The following is a 16,138-nucleotide window of genomic DNA, read 5'->3' as shown; positions in this document are numbered from 1 at the left end:
GCACCGCCAGAAAGTTTTCCTTCTTCTGAAAGGGAATAAGAACATATAGAATAGAACATATATAGAATAATGTAGGAAATCCCTGATTTTAGGTGGGGAAGGTAAATTTTCTATGCTAGCATAGTAAAAAAAGTCAAATACACTGAACACACTTAAAACAAGTTATTATTTTTTAATCATTCCAATACGCGGCAAGGCTCACACTCCGAAGGAACTCTGAAGCAACACCCAGCAACTACTATTTTAGATTTTTCCTCAAAATAATAGTTACCTTGAGCAAAAATTTATAATGGTTTAATACCTCAGTGGGTTTTTTGTTTGTTTATTTGTTTGTATTTAAGTACACTTGTGCCGATTCAGAGCAGGGGAAGGCAGTAGAAAACACTAACAGCATGGGCACTGAATATTCTACAGCAGATTTAGGGGAGAGTTGGGTTGTTCAGAAGCCCCTAAACACTGTACCCAAGACAGCATTCACATCTGGACTTCAGCACTGAGCAAAAATCACTGTCTGATATAAGTGGTTGACAGTTTTATGGGAAATAAGCATTCTTTGTTCCATTCCTAAGAGTAACCACTAACACTTGCTAAAATACCGAGCTTTATTAACAGTTTTTAGAGACTCACTTGACACTAATCCTTTACAGCTGGTACGCTTTGCTAAAGGTTGGATTTTGAAAGATATAGAAATAACTCTGACTTCCCTGAACTATTTTGTAGACAGGAACTGTATCTCTAACTACCACCTGTCAAAGAAATATCTTTATAGAATCTTAGGATTGTGCGCAAACCTAGATTTTTATACCTGAATAACAATAGCAGGGAACTTGTGGATAAACTTCGTCTTTGATATTTCCTTCACTTATTAATTCAACATCACCTGAATATAACAGGCTTCAGACTGCAGCTCTCCAGTTAACAGCCTGACACATCTTTTCCTGAAAGGGCAACTGGATGGAGTCAGGATTTTGCTGCAGTATAGGGAGCCCGATACAGATTTTATTTATTTGTGTACAGACTTTACCTACTCACTTGTGCATCACATATGTACTGTTTAACAACTTTTCTTAAGCAGCTTTATCTTTATGGAACAAGTTCTTAATGTTCCAAACTTGCAAGTGTTGCCACCTAATTTAAATGACCATAGTTTTCATGAAGTGCTGGCATCACTTGCTTCGGGAGCAGGCAGGTTTTGATGATGTCAGCTCTTACTGACATAGCAAGAGATCTTCAGGCTGTGAGTCATCGAGTTAAATGCTCCATGTGCCTCTTACACTGAAATGACAGTCTTTACAAATATGGCAACAAAAAACACCTTCAACAGTACCACCTTATTGTCAATTTTACATGCTAACTAGTTTAAAGCTTATTATTCCTGTTACAGGCAGCTGAAGTCAGGGTACAGCTAATTTCTTTGACCAGTGGCTTTATCAGATTATAGCCATAGATCAAAGCCACGCAAACAATTAATTCAGCATCAGTGTAACTGTGCAAGTAAAAAAACCACCTCTGCAAGCAGATGCTAAAGCAAGGCAATCACCACCTGAATCCAAACCCTCTCCACAGGGCATCCTGTTCTATTGCCTTCTTGTTCCCACCTCAGCTGAGAAAGATGATGAGAAATGGGGACACAGAATTTTTTTTAATCCCATCTTCTCCCTTTCTCCTAGTCCAGGCTCTATTAGAAGCAAGTCATAATAATCATCCTCAAAAAGCAACCACCAAAAGCAACTCTTTCCAAGTTTGATCAGAACTGACAATCCTCCTCCCTGGATAAAAGTACCCTCCACAGTCAGCTTCATTCAAACTCATTTTTTTCCTCCAATTTCATGGAAGTCAGTTCCTTTATCTCAAGATTTTAAAAAGATGTGCCCAACAGGTAAAAGCTACCCTAAGGGAAGTTTATATGTGCTTACTCTCTGATTTAATCTACAGGGAGGGAAATACAAGTCTCCTACTCTGCTCAGGCTTCTAGCGTTCAATTGTCTCCACTGAAGTCTCTGCTCTCCCTCTCATTACAGCCTAGAGCTCACGTCAAGCACAGGAGCGAGTCTGAGCCTTGTTAGAAGAGCAGTGCTGCAAACATGAGTTAAATGCCTCAGAAATGGGATCCAGTCCATAGGCAGTGATTCAGGATCTGCAATATGCCTGTGTCTATTCCATAGAGTTCTAAAATTCAAGTCAGGAGAGTAACCTCCAAACTAAATACCCAACAATCTGTATTTTTCAATTCAAACAAAAATAGCTTGGAATAAATGTACAGTGTTAAGATTAGCTCAGGAAAGCTCAGCTGCATCTTCCATAGTCCCTGGTTTGTAAAGGTATTTTTAAAATACTGACTATGCTGTTCTTTAACTTTACATCTTGACCTACTAGTTACCTGGAATTTTACTGGAGCCATAAGGGAGAAAACTAACCCCTGAACAGATGTTGCCCATGAAAGAAAAGCACAAAAACTTCAGTCACCCTTACTCTGTTTACCTTCCAGGAGCTGACAGTGTAGCTCCACAGGTAACCCTGACAGTGTTTTCAGTATAGAAAAATTAAGAGCAAATTACCAAAGGATTAAAAACAATTTAATAACTATAAAAAAGGCACGTTCAGGAAATAACGAATGGATACTTAATACGTGTGGCATTTCAAGACATGGATATCTTTTCATATGTTAAGGAATACCTTTAAACAAAAGTTTCTAATAGCAAACAGTCAACAAAGAAGTACTCTTATGGAACACTCTGTCTGCTTATCAGCATCCATACAGTAATACATTTACTGCACTGGCTGACAACACATCAGCTTTGCAGTTGACCTGCGAACAAGTCAAAGGCAAAAGGTTTAAGATAGAATAATCTATATGTATATCTCCTTAATCTTTATACCATCCATAGGACAAGCTAGTTTTTCAAAACTAAAGCAATCTTAAAGGTGTGAGGGCACAAAAACTTCTTCAAGATTGCCTTCCAATCCACTCAACCATTGACAGCCTGGTCCCTTAAAAAGATACAGAGAAAAATCATAAAGCTCTGCTCGCTCGCTACCACAATAAGGAACTTTCGGTAGGCACGTGGAAGGGTTATTAGTTCTTATGACTACGGTGCTAAGCAGGATGTGAGAGGTTTGCATCTGAACTACCTTACTTCCCACGGTAATTCCCACAAGGTTTTGAGGCTGAGCAAGGAAAAGCAACAGAATTACTTTCTGAAAAAAAATCAAAACAAAAAACCCCAACAAATTACACCCTTGTAATATTACTATCTTTTGCTCTTTGAAATCCACCCTGATTAGAGTGCACACAATATCAGGTTTCAGTTGTGATAAATATATCGTAACACCAGTACTCATTTGTTATATTACAGTTCCTGACTTGGTAAAGTCTTCACTTGTGTTAAGGGCTGGAAACTGCAGACAATAGATGTTAAAATAAGTGAACATTATTTAACATCTTTTAACAGCTTTTGCATTATGAAAACCATGTCCAGAATTATGGAAAATGCAGAAATCTGAGCATCGAGATCAGCTTCAGATGGATATCATCAAATCAGTTTCAGAAAGTTATGTCATTTAAGTCAGCCTTGCAGAAGCCAGATCAGCTAAGGTCAGACAGCAGATGCCAGCCCTCCCTGGACATTGTACGAGATCTCCCAGGCAAGTGTACAGTATTCAATTCAAAGGCTGGTAATTACACAGCCAATTTAGCGCCACACTCTTGCAACACGGATAAAATATGCCCTCTTGCCCGCCTGTGGAGCTGGAGAGCACAGTGCCTGCAGCTAGGAGCTAGTTACAAAGGTGACATACATTTCCCCTGGAAAGTCCATCCCACTTTGCATGAAGAAGGCAATACCTGCAGCCCTCTAAGCCCTGACCTTTAGCTCTAGCAGTTTCCTGATGCCTCTAGCCTCCACTAATAGCTTGGGATACAAAACCGAGATATCTTGCTGATTTTCGGTGTTTTCCAAGGACCCCCTTCCTCCCAATCCCTGCCTCTGATATTACCCCTCAGCCAGTGGCAAACGCTGATCCTTACGCTCAGTAACACTGAGAACAACTCACATTGACACAGGAGGGGTAATGACCATTGAAGAGGAATCAGTTATTGGGAATTCAAGATACTGTCTTCCTTGCTAAGCAGCAGATGGAGAAAGAGCAAATACATTAGATGTCACCACCAGAGGTGGCAAAAATAAAGCACGAGTAATCCCTCATACTGTGCTTGTAGCAAGTTAACTACGATAAAAACACTGGAGTTCAGCATTTTGAACGCGTGCTCTCCAAGCACTAATACTGAGATGTATGCTCAGATAGTCAAGACCTTCAAAGACATAAGGCCCAAAGCAAAATTATTGATATTTAAATTATTCATTGCAGTCATTCAACAATTATATGAAGCTGGTTTTTACCCAACCCCATTCATTTTATAAACTTACAATTATGTAAACATCACGCAAAACATATCTATGCACAAATGTGATATACCCAGAAGTTTTAAAGTAGCTTTTCATAATTAAGAGATTTTTCAGTGTGAAAGAACACTGCATGGTTTAGACAGCTATGACAAGTAACACTCAGATTACATCTTAGTATGATCCTAATTGCAAGCTGCATCCTCAAAACTATTTTCAGTTCTCCATCTTGAATCTAAATGCAAGCCACACTCTGAAAGCACAGCAATGGCATGAAGGCTGAACACCAGTCAGAGAGAATTATATCGTCCATTTATGATAATTAAATGGATACTCAGTGCATCATTGCCAATAGTTTACAGGAGTCTCATTAGCTGCTCCCCATTCTCTATCAGAAACACATGGGCAACGCTGTTTTGAAAGATACTTACTTTTCAACTAGAGAATATTTGAAGAATTGTTTTCCCAAAAAAAGTATCGAAATAAGAAAAAGTAAGAGGCAAAATCCTTTATCACACCAGGTTTAATGCAGCTGTATCACGTACAGTAATTTCTAATAAAAAAAGGATGCCTGATCATTACATTCTCACCTCAAACCACACAGCCAGCATTATTTACTACATATTTCAAAAAAGCATAAACATGACACAAGGTACCAAAGATACCTGGTTGAGCTGCATGGAACTATGGGAAGGAGAACTTATTAATGAACCTCAGATTCAACTTCTGGTTTATCAACACACAACTCTCCCATAGTCCTCTGCTGTTGGTTCTCCTAAGTTCAGGAGCGGCTCGGCTCATCCAGATGGGCTCTCAGCTACGAAACCCGAGAGTCCACCACGGAAACACATGTACTCCTGGAATATGTAAAAGTTACTCTCTTGTCTGTGTTCAGCTGAAGGAGAAACCTATGACCAATCCAACCAGCTCAGATCTAGCAAATTTTATTAGCTCAGGAGCGAAGCAGCATGGGTACGCTACTATGAGAACTACCCGTCTAGGAAAGCTGCAGCCTGAAGCTTTTGAGTCCTGTCAAACCCAAACGGGTCCTGAGGAAAACCAACCTGGATGAAGTGGCGCAACTCACTCGGCCAAATCCAGCTGACCTCTGCAACTCTGCTTGCAGCAGGTCCAAAATGCTTTCAAATGGAACTGCTGCTACTGCAGCCATCGCCCTGCAGAGCACTCTCAGGTACTGACAGTTAACCAGTAACCTACCTTTCCCATTTTAAAAACTAATGAATTGGTTAGGAGCAAGCATCTGAGCAAATTTATAACTTCCAAGGTTAATCCTGCTTTTGAGGATTAAATGTTTTTACAAAAATAATTTTATTTCAGATTTAAATTTCAATACCTTAAGACAGAGTGCTTTCTAGTTCTGTATCTAGAAAAGTTCACACAATGTTCAGCCAACTACAAATCTGTATCTGCTTTACAAATCATGTACGGAAAATTTTTTGGGTTTAGCAGATCTTTACTGAACATAAACTCCGTAGAAGACAAAAACCTGAATTTTTTCCAGACTGCAGTCTCCCTTTCAACAGTCAGACCAGACCTGTTCATTACACTTATTTTACCTTCTGCAATGGCTGAGGAACAGGCTCCATAGCAATGGACTAACACATCCAGACTGAAGATCAAATCTTAAGGCTGGAAAGGACCTCAAAAGGTTATGTAGCCCATTCCCTCACCCTGATGTTACTCCTGACAAACATTTGTGTTACTTGTTTTTGAAATCCTCCAGAGGCAGACACCTCCATATCCTAAAGCAGACTATCCCAGCCCCCTTGCTAAACGGCACAGCGCTACATCTTGCCTAAAAGAATCGCAGTATGCCTTGGGTTCACCCACTCTAGCTCCCTTCTCTCACCAAATCCCTCAGCAAACATCACCAGCCTTGTTCAACCCACTGCTGCCTTCATAAGGTGGTGAAGAGGCAGGGACTGTCCTCACCTGGTTAGACCGAGAAGACATTTTCTGAATCTTTGCCGCATATTAAGCAAGGAGGGATGATGCCAGGAAAAGATTCAGCATATGACTTCACCGTTACCGGTTATTAACTCAACGCTTGTGCATTACTCAGGTTGCACAAGCCAACTCAGCCCTGGCATTTCACTGCAACCACAATAGCTTGGACCTTGTCATCAAAGTTTTGTATAGGATACCGGCGTGTTCAAAACAAATTTTAAAACAGAATAATTTTGGCACTGTATTTCAGCATTTGACAATAAAGCATGGAAGCTATGTAAATCACGCTGCTCTAACCTCAAATCTGAAAACCGTATGTTCAACAGCATTTTCAAACACAAATAGAACAACTTGCAGCTGAGTCCTTAGAGGCCCAAAGGTCTTCATGTCTTTCTGATCTGTCATTCCTAGAGACAAGACATTCTTGGGCCGCATCACTTAACACTCCAGCATATCTAGTTTTGTAGTCCTCAACGAACTATTTCAGGAATTAACAGAATCAGTTACACGATATAAAATACAATTTTATAACCATCTTTAATGCAAAGTGTGCAGAATTTTACCTGATCGAGAGATGATCTCAAAATTCTGAGTACATAACAAAGTCACAGGTAGACACATCACTTCTTTTAGTGATGCCTAGCCATTTATGATGGAAGCTACCAAAATAGTCTGTAGTTGTACAAGCAGCATCAGCAAGCATTTGACAGCTTCATTAGAAAGATACTGGAAATATCCTTCCAGATAGTTTCAAGCTTTAGAGGTTATTTTAGTCTTTGATACCAAAATCAGGAGAAGATGAATACTTCAGCTGAAGCTGGACTGCCCAACTGGCAAGCCACAATCCCCTACAACTGTCTTTGCCCCAAGCCCCGTAACTCCTACAGTTTACCTAAAAACAAAATAAATATCTAAAATTAAACAGTATGGGTACATTCAAACTGGGTGGAAAAACTGACAGAAGTTCATGCCCTAGCATAATCTGTGTGACATGCTCCTAAATTAAGGCCTTCTGTATTAATTCAAATGAATGTTGACAATGCATATTAGGCAGTTTATCACTTCTGTTCTAGCTAAAGATTTCACATATGTGTTCAACTTTGTGCATATTGATGGTATTAAGACAAACTGAAACCCCTTCTATATTTTTATTGCAAGTTTGCTCTGCATCTTTTAATAATTTAATTTATAATCATTAATCCATATAGAAATCTCACCTTTTTCTTCATACTGAAATAACATTTCCTCTATTTTACTAGTAACTGCAGCTGGATGTTGGAGCTCTAAGAGCTGCTACAGTTTTCATGTTTTTACACACTCTTGGTGGTTTGGGGTTTTTCTTTAGTATTAAAAAATGTGGCTTAAATCCTTTGGACACTATTCTTATTGCCATTCACAAAAAACAGACCCACTAGTAGGCTGGCTTTTCTGGGGAATAGCTGGCTAGATCAAGCCTCTACACTTAGAAGTTTTGTCACGGCATTGTCCTCAACAAGTATTTACACTACTTCAAGACAGACAACTAGCATCTATTCAACAGGCAAGTCTTGTCCCATCCTTCTTTCCCCCCCTCTTCATAGGTACAAATGATTAGCATTTCTATTTTTAGTTATTATTAGGCTAGTCTGGAAAAACTACCCTAAAGAGCCCTCTTAATGGCTCAAGTGTACCTCAAATTACGAGTGTGAATGCTCAGAGGCACTGCCAAAACTAGTACTGACTGCAGAAGGAACTGAAGCTGGAGTCTGTCAAAGGTTCCTTGCTGGTTACAGGAAACCCTGATTTAAAAAAAGATTATCACACAGTCACAGCTGTTTGACACATAGCAATATCCACGTGCTTTCTTCAAATCATGGTGAGACCAAGACAGGACATGGCAAAGCAAATACCAGACTTTCATTGCAACAGAAAGTACAGTAGCAGAATTTATAGGATTATCACAAAACAAAGGGGGAAAAATGGTCTTCCCAACGGATTTATCAAAAATTCATTTATTTCTATTCCTGACAACACTTGTAGGGAAGTCAAACTGTGATAAATAATGTAGCACAGACCACTGGGGAGTCCAGGGGGCCCTAGAACAGGCTGGCTCCAAACAAACTGCCCTTTGCTGTAGCCTCATCAAATAGGAACAACTATCAAGGCCTCATTACATCAAGGCACCAAGAAACACCAAAGTAAGTCTTGAATAAAGACTCTTGATGCCCAAAAGGTCTGTTTAACTGCGTCCAAACAAAAAGTCTAATCTCTGCCTAAGGTTCTTTAAAGTAATCCAAGAAATTTTCCCCACGTTCACTTGGTAGAATCAACCTTAAAGTTTTCACTGGAAACACATTCAGAATTAATTTCTCAGTTCCTAACAGCTAGAGAGCAGCTCTGAGATAATTCAGCCATGTGACAAGTGGGGCCCGCAGACTCATAACAGACAACACTTCAGAGGTCAGGGGGAGAAAATAAAATAAAAATCAGCTTACACATACCAACATTAGACGAAGCAGAAAACTGTTCAGTAGGGCTGAGCACTAGAGGATACTTTCAACACCATAGACAATATGAGAAATAGACTGCTGATGTATTAGAGACATCATAAGTACTTTCAGAAAAATAACATTTCTTTTCCCTAAAGGTGGAAGAGGAAAATTAACTCTACCAGGACTCCTAAGTACCTCAAGGGTATCTCTGATTTGAGTCCCATCAGTGAAATTCAGTCTGTCGCCCACGGCTGTGTAACAATCCCAAGAGACTCCTCAGCCTTCTGGTTCCTTATGATAATCCCTTGAGTGCAGAAGCCAGTGTGAATAATCCGAGAAAAGTCCTACTGGAATACAGAAAGAAGAGAAAGCAGGCCTAATGTTACTCAGAAAGCTCTTATTCCACCCCAACTCACAGCATTACATTGATCTGAACAGGTAGCTGCTGATTTAACTCAGAGGAATTGAGATATACCATATCAGAATACTGCTTAAGCCATTTCCCCCCTCATTTTGTTGTCTAGGAAGTTCCCAAGCTTACAATAAATGGGAAGGAAAGCAGTGGCCAGACAAGTCTAGAAACGTGGCCTAAATGCAGGACTTGGAGCACTGCTGCACAAGTGGAAGCTGGTGATGAAACCAGTACAACTGTAAAGCTACATTCAACAAGATACTGCATGCAACAACACGAGTGCTCAAGAGGCACATACAAAAAACCCACCTGCCCTCCCTCCTGGATGAAATAGTGAGAAACTACAGCCCATGAGTCAGCTCCATGATTCCTCATGTCACTCCACAATAAACATTAAGTTAGCCCTCTGTTCTTTTCACTGCAGTAAGACGGAGAAATAAGAGTTAAGATGCCATACCCCTCCCTGAGCACAGGAAAACATGTTTTACCAAACACCACTGAAATCTATGACCTCCCTAGTAATACATTAAGAAGTGCAGGACCAGAGTATGCAATTCTGCTAATGATTTTAAGGAAACAAATCTGTGGTTTTACTCCCTTCCTGCTTGACAGCAGCTGTGCAGTTTTCAAGTGAGATGAGGACAAGCCTCAAGTTCAAAGTAACAAAAGCAGTAACTAATGTCCTCCCACGTAAACTCAGTACACATTATAGCTGCATTCCCTAACTGCTCTTCCACCATTCCTTACTCTGAGGAGTCTGCTCCTACTAGTAGATCTCTGCTGCTATTGTGAAGATCCAACGGCAGTGATGACGGACCCTTAAAACTCTACAACCCCCAGCAGCTCCTCATCCAACAAAATCAGACACTATAGCAAACTATCCTCTCCTCCCTCCCCAGCCACCATGCACTTGAACTGCAATTACTCCTCTTCCATACTGATTTTTGCTGGCTGAGCAGGGCAGGGAAGATGCCAAAGCATCTATCCATCAAGTCACTCACTGTCTTCTCCCATCAACCCAAGTGATCCTGAGCAGTGACTGCAGCCAGCCTTTTCTTCTCAAGTGGGAAGCACCAAGACTTCTGAAAACGTGTCCAATAGCCAACATGGCAAACTGAAAAGAAGGGCAGCTTCACATTCCATATAGATTGATTTAAATAAAGCTTTTAAGTTGCTTGAGGTAAAAGTAAGTGATCAGTGCCCAGATCAGCTTATTTGGAGGCAAAAAACATCTCACTGGAGCAGGCTAGGGTTACTTGTCATGAAACTGCTATATGGAAGATGCACTCTTAGGACAGAAGAAAGATTTTACGAGTAGCTTGAATATCATGGTATACTTTATACTGAGTACTTCAATAAAATAGCTAAGCATTCACCAAGCAGATATATCCTCCTACTATGCACTGAAATTAAAAAAAACAAAACGGGAAAAAACCTCCAAACCCCTATATTCAGGGAAGGTGGCAGCCTTCTCAAAATGCTTTGGTGCAGCTTAAGTGCCCCATCAAAACTGCAGATAAGCATCACCTGGTTTCACTGCCACAACAGAACCTTCTCCTTGTCAATAAAGATCAAACTACTTAGGAATATGCAGGTTAGAACAAGAACTAGTTGCTACAGGAATCATCCCTGGCATCAAAAATAAATAAATAAATACAGCTGTAACTTTACTTACACTAACCTGCACTTCTAGGTCACTGGAACACTGTTTTGCAAATAACCTCAAGCACAGCACAAAGCACAGTAACAGCATCCACAATAAGCTGTGTTCTGCAACAAGAAAAATAAGGGGAGACTCTCAGCCCAGACTGAAAACAGGGGTACTATTTGTGGCAGTGATACCAGTTACATTCTATATATATAGTACATAAAGATATATATTCTATATATAGCTACAGCTATATTCTAGGAAATGGGGCGTTATTTACTAATGTTATGGGCCAGTGAGCACTTTAATGATAATGAGCGCTATCACTAGAAGAAGCAGTCCCACCCTATCCTTACTACTAGTGTCTCATTCTTGTTGCACACAACCTCACCCCTTTTGCCAGCACTTGTGTGGTAACACAATGAATGGATCAGGAAACCATCTCAGGCTAAACTCTGTGGGTAAAAAAACAAAACAAAAGCAGTTTTAACCTAGCATAGTTCCCCAGTCCAGTTCACTGAAGACCTGTCCATAAACTTACACCATCAAATCAGGGCTGAGGGTGAGAGGAAGAGAGAGAAACCTCTGTCAGGAGCAGTTCAAGTTTAAAACACATCCTTTGTCTATATGGCCAAGCTTTTGCCAAGTACTAAGCAAGTAGGGTCAAGTTCTCCGATTATTGCAGCCCTCTTCCCGCCAGCACACATTCATACATAGTCACCTTCCTGCCAGTCCCTCCAGCAGAAAAATGTGCCCACCACCTGCTAAACTGCACATGCATTCAAATCCTCACTATTAACTTCGTACAGAGGAGCAAACTCAAACACCATGCACAGAAAAGCACATGCCACAGCTGATGTGAAGCTCTGCATGTGCTGATTCACACCAGTTGAGCTCTGCCTGCTTCTCTCTCAACAGGCACACTCATTTGGATCACTCTTCTAACCAGCTAACTTTCATAAAGTCAATGGCAACAATCGATTTCAAAACTTCTATCCCTCTATAGAACTACGACTGCTAAAATTTGTTAAAGCCATTTGAGAAAGAGGAGAAAAAAGTGATAAGCAGTATATTCACACAAGCCTTGTTTCCTTAGGAATCTAGGCTTGAAAAAAAAGTATCAGAGTCACGATAGCACATCCAGCCAACTTGTGACTTTAGCACAAGTTGTCCCTGGGTAGCAGGAGGATGCTCAATAATCCAAATCCCCATGACAGAAGGAAGGGAGCAAGTAAGAGCTGCTGGGCTACCACTGCCTGGCTGACCCAGATACCACGCTGCAGCAGCTGGAGTTGGTGGAAACCTGCCCAGAGACCCAAGGGGTATGGTGCGTGTCTTGGGGCTCTCAGCAAGATGAATTCCCTTCAGCAGAAAGCTCAGAGAGGAATTGCTTAACACTTTTTTTATTGTAATTCTTTTTACTTCATAGGTCACCACAAAAAGCTTGTAGTAAGCAGTAATCATCATCAATCTTATTTGCTTTTTTAAATCATTACCCTCACACTTGAAGAGGCATAAGAAGTGTTGTTCATACTAAATATTGGCAGCAATTCCAGTTATTAAATGCTAGAAACATGTTGTATGGAAGAAAAAAAGAGAGAAAAGGAGGAACATTTTCCCTTTATGTTCCCCCAAAGAAAACACTGTGCTAAGAAGTGCCTCCTGAAAGGCCAACCCAGTATTTGATCCTTCCACTACTCCTCCCCTGTTTAAAATTCAAGAGTAAACAATGTATGAAAGTAGCATTAATCATTTCAGAACATAAAAAAGCTGGAGGGAATACTTTCCAAGACTGACTGGTCTTGTTCAGATATCAAGACAAATCAAGAAAGATGCGGCTCAACTGGAGTGAGGTCAGCAGGGGCCCCCCAGGGCAGTTGGGGCTGAAGCACTTGCATTCAGTGCTGAAGGAGAGGCCGCAGGAGCAGGGCTTGGTCAGCCTGGGGCAGGGAAGGCTTTGGGGCACCTACAGCAGCCGCATGCCTGTGGGGAGGGGATTGAGAAGATCAAGCCAGGCTCTCCACAACAGCATGTGAAGGGAGGATGACAGACAATGGGCATTAAGTTAAAATATGAGAGGTTCAGACTAGATGTAAAGAAAATCTTTTCCACCACGAGGACAGTCAAGGAGTAGCACAGGCTGCCCCAAAAGGCTGAGCTGTCTCCATCCTTGGCGGTTTTCAAGACCTGAGTGGATCAAACCCTGAGCAACCTGGTCTGACCCCAGAGCTGCCCCTGCTTTGAGCAGGAGGTTGGATAGGGACCTCCTGAGGTCCCCCCTCCAGCCCAAGTTACCTTGTGATCCTGTGAACTCCAGGCAGCATGCCACAGGCATGCATGACAAGTTTTTCTGTTAACACTGTACTTACATTTACTAACTTCTTCCTCCATATACCCTCAAGATAATTAAATAATTTACCCTGCCTGTCCTGTTGAGATTCATTCTAGGTTTCAAACAGTATTCTGGTTTGTGCGTTTCCAGCACTGACAAACATCAAGTCTGCATCATCTTGATCAGGAATCAGTACCAGAACATGCTCACATGCAAAGATTGCAACACTAAATTACCTCCGCTCTACCCTCCTCCATTAACAATGAAGAAACACTGCAAGAGGTGCGTCACGGACTGGCAGACAGCAAAGGAGCAACCATGAAGAGACACGGCAGATGCAAATGTTAATGGAGCTACTGATGAGTCTTTGAAAAGAGAGCCACAATTTAAATTATTAAAGCAGTGAAACCTTTAATGAAGTTGGTTATAGCCTCATCATAAGACTACAGGAAACTACCTACTGGTTTGTCAGCACTAGAATTTCTAAGCGGCGTTCAAGCCCTGTAATTCAAGCACTTTTTATTCTATGTTTACAGAGCACTAAAAGCCACAATTTATCAGGGTAATGTCACATTTAACTAGTAACTAGAGTTCACATCTTTGTGAAATGCAATTGAGACAGTCATATCTCAGTCAAACTGCTAAACATTTGAATCCTAGTTAACTATGTTTTGAACATTAACATATAAAGTTCACAATGAAGATAATTTCCTTGAAGTGAACAAATGTGGACTAAAGCTCGATAATGTCTTATAAAAAGGATGCACTCGGAAGTTTCTGTGGTATATTATGTTAGAAATCCTATCAGCAGTGATATTTTGCTTAAAAGTGACTTCTGTACCTAGCTGGATACATGAAATGTTTACTGTAAGATAATTAATTTGATATATGGGGGGTTCTTGTAGATTCCCAAAGCAGCACAAATGGTATGGGTACAAATTTTTAGCCAGATGAGACGAACACGTTCACCTGAACAGAGATGTGAACTGTGCCTCTTTTTCCCCCAAGAGCTCTTTGGAAGAACCTTCTGAAAGGTCTACTCACGTGACCAGATACAATGCAAATCTTTTGAGAAGTGACTCAAACAATGACCCAAGAGAAGTATCTAGGAAACTAGATGGGACAGAAAACACTCCAGTACTCTTGAAAGATGACCTTGAAAAGGATAAGACTAGGATAGCAAAAACCCCAACGCTATCTTACAATATATGAAGATGACTTAAAAACAGGCTCTCCTGAAACTCTTGAAAGACTTGGTACATGAAGTCTGACCTTCTTTGTTTCTTCTGGAAGACTCCTACAGGAGTCTCAGGTGTTTCTCAGTTCTTGCACTTTGACTGAAGGGGTACAATCTTTTAAGGACAGCATTTTAAAACAGTTGATTCATATACATTTATACAGAAAGCGAGAGACTAGTAGTGGAGGAGTTAAGGCAGTCCAGCTAAAAGTCCTTACTTCCCTGCTCATTTTTTCAGCGTCTTGATTCTTGCAGAGTCATTATTTCACCAGTTATTCAACCAGTACGTGGTCACCTTAGAAATTCAGCTCCCTTCTGTCTAAACTTCAAATACAGAGAAAGATTTCTCACAAAAACGTTTCTGTCCCTCCTTAGTTTTAAGATGACGAAGACTAGCAGAGACGAATTGCTCCACATCTTCACTTGGCACAATGTTTTGTTAAACTGCCCTTTCATATCATTATACTTTTGTCTATTTATTCCTTCATCACTACACTCGGGTTGAGCTTGTAATGCTACAGCAAGAAGGAGGATGCCCTCCTCCTTAAGGCAAAGGACTAACAGAACTGGCTCTGAGAGTTTGAGGCTCTCTTCCTAGTTCTCTTTATGAGCTTGGGCTGCAGTAATCCGCAGCTCAATTTCTGCCCTATGCAAATAAAACAGTTTAAATATACACTCTGTGGATGTAAAAAGCATTTCACAGCTTTTAAGGAAACCATCCCCAAGCTTACCTTCTACACAGAGGAACAAACCCAAATGTTCTTTAGAGGGAGAAGGTGAAGATTAGTGACTACAAAATGCTTGAAAAGTTTGGGAGGGGGATTGTCCTGGTTTTGGGTTGTTGGTTTTGAGGGTTTTTTTTGAGGAGATAAGGTTCTCGGTGACAAAGACAGGAGTCATTACTTGTAATACATTAGTGCCCAGATGCTTCAGTCCCGTTGTATTAGGCACAATACAAACAAAGCAGTCAGGAAAAAAGTGATAAAGGCCCAGGATGAGCTACGGTGTTGGAGGAACAAAGCCAGGAGAAATAGGTGATTACTGCCCACTTGCTTGCAAGCAAGGAGGATCTGGAGCTTGGTGCAGCAGAATACAGAACGCTAAGAAAGAGTCTGGTGGTGCAGGAAGGTGACTGGGGCAGGAGAAGTGCGACTTCAGCAGTACTGCCTTGTAATGACGCAGGGCAGCTGAAGACTTATAGTATTGGGGAGGGAGGGGGGAGCAAGAGGTTACAACATTATTAAGACATATACTAAAATACAAAAGCAAGTCTTTTACTGGTAGAGGAGAGCTTTTTCCATAACGTAATGGGAAAGAAAGAACAAAGAAGTTTCTAAGACAGCATAGGTTGGCAGCCTGGAAGAGAAAAAGGCCCATAAACTTGCTATTCGAGAAGAAGATTACTTTTTTTCCTTCTTTTTTGAAAAGATAAACTTGAGACAGGATCTGGACTACCAGAAGGAGGCAGACAGAGATACATGACAAGATGAGGAGGAAGAGGAAGGTTTGGAGAATCAGTAAGGGGAGACAGCTGAAGTGTTTCAGAACCCTGGATAGAAAGTGTTTTGGAAATGTAAAAATCTCCTTGAATTCACTCCTTAGAAATCCTTCCCAAGCCCTGAACTCTTCAGAAGGAATGCTCATGACCTTTTGGCATATCTACACCT

The 16,138-nt window shown here is 40.8% G+C and overlaps 1 protein-coding gene across 1 annotated transcript in view; it reads right to left on the bottom strand.

Annotated features, from left to right (window-relative positions):
• The window catches only part of SMG7 (SMG7 nonsense mediated mRNA decay factor), a 47,077-nt gene extending 37,445 nt beyond the window's left edge, over positions 1 to 9,632 (bottom strand). Inside the window, 2 exon segments of the mRNA XM_009324634.1 lie at positions 9,038 to 9,189; positions 9,564 to 9,632. Coding sequence (XP_009322909.1) covers positions 9,038 to 9,066 — 29 coding nt within the window. The 5' untranslated portion in view covers positions 9,067 to 9,189; positions 9,564 to 9,632.
• Positions 9,633 to 16,138: the final 6,506 nt, after the last annotated feature.

The sequence above is a fragment of the Pygoscelis adeliae genome, unplaced genomic scaffold, assembly GCF_000699105.1.
Source record: "Pygoscelis adeliae isolate BGI_AS28 unplaced genomic scaffold, ASM69910v1 Scaffold126, whole genome shotgun sequence".
Classification (NCBI taxonomy): Eukaryota; Metazoa; Chordata; class Aves; order Sphenisciformes; family Spheniscidae; genus Pygoscelis; species Pygoscelis adeliae.
The sequence above is the reverse complement of the archived record's forward strand: the minus strand, read 5'-3'. Positions and strand labels throughout refer to the sequence as shown.